Source organism: Schistocerca gregaria, chromosome 2, assembly GCF_023897955.1.
Source record: "Schistocerca gregaria isolate iqSchGreg1 chromosome 2, iqSchGreg1.2, whole genome shotgun sequence".
NCBI lineage: Eukaryota > Metazoa > Arthropoda > Insecta > Orthoptera > Acrididae > Schistocerca > Schistocerca gregaria.
The window spans coordinates 73,103,252-73,109,251 of record NC_064921.1 but is presented as its reverse complement, the minus strand read 5'-3'; the positions used below and the strand labels follow the sequence as shown (position 1 = coordinate 73,109,251).

General features: G+C 38.5%; 1 protein-coding gene across 3 annotated transcripts in view; it reads left to right on the top strand.

The window, feature by feature from the left end:
- Positions 1-212: 212 nt before the first annotated feature.
- The window catches only part of LOC126336344 (hydroxymethylglutaryl-CoA lyase, mitochondrial), a 43,565-nt gene continuing 37,777 nt past the window's right edge, over positions 213-6,000 (top strand). The window contains exons 1-2 of one of the 3 annotated variants that reach the window (XM_049999918.1): positions 213-422; positions 2,527-2,808. In XM_049999918.1, coding sequence (XP_049855875.1) covers positions 399-422; positions 2,527-2,808 — 306 coding nt within the window. In that variant the 5' untranslated portion in view covers positions 213-398. Of the gene's footprint in view, positions 423-459; positions 837-2,526; positions 2,809-6,000 lie in introns of those variants that run through there. The other 2 variants (XM_049999916.1, XM_049999917.1) reach the window with 2 other exon arrangements.

Here is a 6,000-nt window from a genome sequence, read left to right as displayed (position 1 = left end):
GCAGATGACTGTGGCGACTTTAATTCAGAACCCTATTGTTGAGTGTCCTGCAACCTCATGTACGTCTTTTAGAGATAAGTAATTTGTAAAGGATTTCATGGCTTTTTGCGAAATGTCTGTCATTCAAAGACCAGTGTACTGCGGTTGCCAGTTTGAAGGAAGGTCAGGGACAAGTGTGCCAACAGCGCACCTGCGGGAATTCAGTAGCTTAGTCAATTGCGGAAGTTGGTGTGCTCATACGCAACGCAGTCCCAGTTCAAGAAGTGCCTCCTCAACGGAAGGTGTGCTGTTCTTTCGGTGACTTTTCAAAATTTCTGCTGGTGTTTAGTGCTGAGAGATTTAATATTTAATTAAAACACCTACCCTGTGGTCACAGTTTTATAGTTGTTACCTCGCTAATGCACCTTACCAACGAGGAAACTGTGAGTAGATAAGCTATTCAGTGGTAATACGTGATAGCACAATATCTTTGCTGTTGAGGCGGTATTATTCAATATGGCAGTGGCGTGTTGTGTGAGAAATGTTGTAGTGCAATCGAAGTATTTTTGTTTCAACGTGAGAGGTGTTACTGCCAGCATACTATCGCAGTTTTCTTCAGTAAGTAACGGGTGTGTCTTACTGGAACTGTTAACTGGATAATCAGCGAAAGAAGTTACACTACGCGACGTGCCGTTTCTGTCCAGCTGTAAGCAAGAGAATGTCAGAAATGTAAGGACTTCTTATTGACACGAAAACCGCTCCCCTCATGGAATTTTTGTCTAACTATGTGGAGACTCGCAAAAGCAGTTGTTAAGCAGTGTCAGTTTTCCTTTCTCGCATATGATATCGAGAGTGAGGTGAGACATGGAGGGCTGCAAATGCATGATTGACATTTTCTGAATTTATTTCAAATTTTCGAATGCGCGCGTACTGGACGTTCCGCACAAGGTCACATTCACATACTGATAGTTTATTTCACTTAAGTAGCTAGCTTAGCATATCTTTCAGCTGCACGGAAGTGCAACTGTTCCAGCACATTATGTACTAGTAAGTAGCCACTGCACACCTGGTATGCAGCTGCAGCCTGTTTACCACCATGTCTCACAACCACTTGCACTCTTGCACTGTTATACCTTTTTTCCATAATGCTTGTTATGCTGTATGAACAAGAGAGGCTATTAATTTTGGTATGCTGTGATAATGCAGACATTTGCAGTATTGCATCAGACATAGCAGTGTCAGTTTTATGCATTGGTTCTAAGCTAATTTGTTAATGATCTTGCTCAACTAGGCTAATGCAGAGGAAAGGACATTTCAAGTGTGAACTTGCATTTTGTAGTTAACCTGTGTGTCATTAACCCTTTCAGTCCCTTAGTAAAGTTCTAAGTTCAGTTGACAAGTTACGGACCTGCAAATGTAAGCATATGTACATCAATGCGTTCTTCCAGTTTTCCTTGGTTGAACATGGTTCATGTTTAAGAGTAAAAAGCAAGCAAATAATTTTATTCCATTAGGCTACTATTTGTTTAATAAATCCCCCCCCCCCCCCCCCCCCACACACACACACACACACACACACACACACACACACACACACACTCACTCCAAAGCCCCTCTTGCCTTTTGAATTATTAATGTAGTGTATATGCACAAAAATAAGTGTTTCAGATACATCTATTGCTTAATACAATTTTTCTGAGTGTACATTTCTGGTTTTTTTTTTTTTTTAATGAACTGCATTGAGTATAGGGGCAATGTAGACCTTTGGCTACGTAACAGACCAGTTTAATACGACCTTGATTTGGTGGTTGAGTTCATTGGCTTTGCGAACTAACAGGCCAACCTAAACTATCCCGAAGGCTACACTAGATAAGTTGGTTTCAGTATAGAGCACCCGTAACACTTTAAACTATTATTGACTGAGTTTGTGCCTCACTAGGCCGTGGTCAGATAACAACTTATTACACTGGAATACATCCTAGTCATTAACAAAAAATGAAAAAAATAAGTTGGAAATTAATTAGTAGTCAAATATTGTAGTGGAACATGTAGTTTGTTTGCTTTTCATCTTAAACTTTCTGGATGTGGACTGCCCATGGTTAATTAAAACTTTAATCTTTTTATGTGTGTGTTTGTACATGCTTGAAGGATAGTGAAATGCAAAAAAAAAAAAAAAAATCCGAGGACCCAGTTGTTCTCATTTACAAATGGCTAATTTGAATCTCAGTAAGTGTTTTGAAGATATCCACAGTTGTCATTTAAAAGGTTTATCCAAAATCCAGTTTTGATATATGCAGCCATTATAGCAATTGACGTATTTCACAAACTGATATTTAACTTGAAGTTTTCCTGTATGGTAATGGTGTCAAAGGCAGTATGTGTTAAAAACATTGTATGGTGGTTTATTTTGCTTTCCTTAGCAGCTGTAACTCTTTATTTCACTAGTCATTTTGTTTTTATCCATGCACAATTTTTTGCTATTATTATTCTCTAATTTTACTTGTGCTTCTGTGGTTGTGATTATTAAATTTGATAATTTTTCCTCAGACGCATGCTCATCCTAAGTACCCTAGAAGTGTTCGTGTTGTGGAAGTTGGTCCACGAGACGGTCTACAGAATGAACCACAAATTGTTCCAACTGAAGTGAAAATAGAGTTCATCAACCGTTTATCAAGTGCTGGATTTAAAACAATAGAGGTTACAAGTTTTGTATCACCAAAATGGGTTCCTCAAATGGCAGATCACAAGGAAGTTCTAAAGGGCATAAAGAAATGGGAAAATGTTAGCTACCCTGTACTTGTCCCAAATCTCAAGGGACTTAATGCTGCTGTAAGTTTACATTATTAATATTTACCTTTAATTTAAATGGCAGCTGTTCTGCTCGTTGTATGTTTGTTAAATTGACTGTATTGTGATTTATGTGAACTATCTATTTGCCATGATGCTTAGTATCAGTTTTATTGAGGCTTCTTACCAATTTCAAATAGGGGTCCCCTGAGGCCACTAACGTAATGGTTGTGTCCATGAGTCATAGCAGTTTGCAAAAAGGAAAATGTTCTTACTGTAAGGCAGCTATTGTAATATGAATTTGTTTGTGGACTGCAGGGCTTAAGAAAATGGAGCTGGAGTGTTAGTGCTGATCCTCCATGGCACCATTGCTCTGAATTCATATTTTATGGTAATAATATTAGTTTACCACAGCATTATTTCTTTTGGGAATGAGGGTGCTTCTGTTGGGTTATTGTGAGCCAGTGTGTAATTTCAGTTGATCGTATGTGCACAACTGACCTGAAAGCATTAATAGTGCAATTTGTTTTCCTTAGTCACCACTGAACTTGTTTACAGAAATGTCAGTGTGTGTTTCCAATCATGGCCAAGTTCAATAATATCTTTGTTCAGTAGTAGTAGTAGTAGTAGTAGTAGTAACAATACCTGCTGGTAAGTGGTCTGGTGCAACTCTGTAAGGTTGAAGCCATGTTGGTAACTTGCATATCCATAACATACCCTCAATAATCCTGTTGGTGAAAGAGGACATATATTTTAACATGGAATCCAAACCATGTTTCATTCCTGGTAAATTGTCAAACCAGTTGGGGGTGAAGGCTAAGTTAATACTAGACTGAAATATTCTGTGGTCTGATAGTGTTTCAATCCTCTGACCTTTTGGTTTCCAGGTGTGCACTGTACCACCAGACCATCAGGCCCAATGTGATAATGGTAACAGGCCGATCTGTAGTGTAGAACAATGTCAAAGATAGGTTGGAAAGTAACAGTTGTTGAGAGATGGCAAAACTAATAAACATGAAACCAAAATAAACCTTTTGGTAATAATTTAATCATGGTTCCAGCTGAACTAACAGTGACGTGCTGTATTTCGGTAGGTGGTGTAGTTGTGGTGAGACTAGTGTCAGTTTGGGTGGGTAGGAGAGGGAGGCAGAGAGGGAGTTGGATGGGTGCTAGTGGCTCAAAGGGAGGTAGCTAGTTTGCCAGCAATGAATGCAGGAGGGAGCGATGGCATTCATAAATTTCTGTTGCTGTTACAAAGTCTTAGAAAATTGAGTTAGGAAATGAAAAGTAAGAATATAAATGCTTTCTTTGATTGGTGGCACATCACCTCCATGATACAGCCTTAGGACTGATTATGGCCATCAGAATCTCCACAGCACTTCAAAGGCGTATTTAGGGAGCTTCACTTACTACCCATTTATCGGAGCCAGTACAGTAACCGACTGACTGACTACAGTTCATAGACTTTGGTCTATGCTATAGGTTGCACTGTCAGCATGTGTTTCGTGCACACAGTTATTGGCTTCACCATCTCTCAACCTAATTTTCACCATCCAACCTAACCAAGACCTTGGGCTGTGCTACAAATCGTCACCTCAAAATACATTTCATATTCACATTTGATAGCTTTTTGACCAACTCACAGCCAGTCAGCTTCCACCCTAAGCTATTGCAAAATATAAATTCCAGGATGTTGTAATAGCAAAAAAATTAAGGCTGGGCTGTCATCTCAATTGCTGAGGTGTCTGTCATCAATACCAAAATTCTGTTCTTCATACAAATCACTTCATATCAGTCTGATGCAAAACATAATGCATGTAATTTGTACAGTTCCATTATCTACTTCAACAGATAAAATGTCTATATCAGTCATAGAAATGATAGAATGCAGCAAATGTAAAATAATAATAATAATAATATTATAATGGGCTGTTTATACAACATGTGTAAGCCCTACCAGTCAGTCACTGACAACAGTATTTCACATTTCGGACTAAATATTTCAAAGTAAAAATCTGTATGTAATAGAACACTGAGATGCTGCAGTAGCAGTATCATCATTACAAAAATTCATTGCTGTAAACAAATTACTTCTTTTGGTCTGTCACAAGTAAAAAAATTTCATAATTTAAACACATCCATAAAAGTAAAAAAATATCTTCGCCAAATAGCGGTAGGAGAAAAAAATTACAAATGGTGTGGATATACACAAGTTTTCAGGGCCAGTGGCACCTTCTTTTGGTGGAAAGGTTGAAGGGAAAACAAGAAGGATGAAGGCAGAGGAATGGTCAGGTTTAGGAAATAGGGAGTGTTATGATCCCCTAATCGGGCAGGTAGGTTAGAAAATTTAAAAAGAGAAATGGATAGGTTAAAGTTAGATATAGTGGGAATTAGTGAAGTTCGGTGGCAGGAGGAACAAGACTTTTGGTCAGGTGACTACAGGGTTATAAACACAAAATCAAATAGGGGTAATGCAGGAGTAGGTTTAATAATGAATAGGAAAATAGGAATGCGGGTAAGCTACTACAAACAGCATAGTGAACGCATTATTGTGGCCAAGATAGACACGAAGTCCACGCCTACTACAGTAGTACAAGTTTATATGCCAACTAGCTCTGCAGATGACGAAGAAATTGATGAAATGTATGATGACATAAAAGAAATTATTCAGGTAGTGAAGGGAGACGAAAATTTAATAGTCATGGATGACTGGAATTCAAGAATAGGAAAAGGGAGAGAAGGAAACGTAGTAGGTGAATATGGATTAGGGCTAAGAAATGAAAGAGGAAGCCGCCTAGTAGAATTTTGCACAGAGCACAACTTAATCATAGGTAACACTTGGTTTAAGAATCATGAAAGAAGGTTGTATACGTGGAAGAACCCTGGAGATACTAAAAGGTATCAGATAGATTATATAATTGTAAGACAGAGATTTAGGAACCAGGTTTTAAGTTGTAAGACATTTCCAGGGGCAGATGTGGACTCTGACCACAATCTATTGGTGATGACCTGTAGATTAAAACTGAAGAAACTGCAAAAATGTGGGAAATTAAGGAGATGGGACCTGGATAGACTAAAAGAACCAGAGGTTGTACAGAGTTTCAGGGAGAGCATAAGGGAACAATTGACAGGAATAGGGGAAAGAAATACAGTAGAAGAAGAATGGGTAGCTCTGAGGGATGAAGTAGTGAAGGCAGCAGAGGATAAAGTAGGTACAAAGACGAGGGCTGCTAG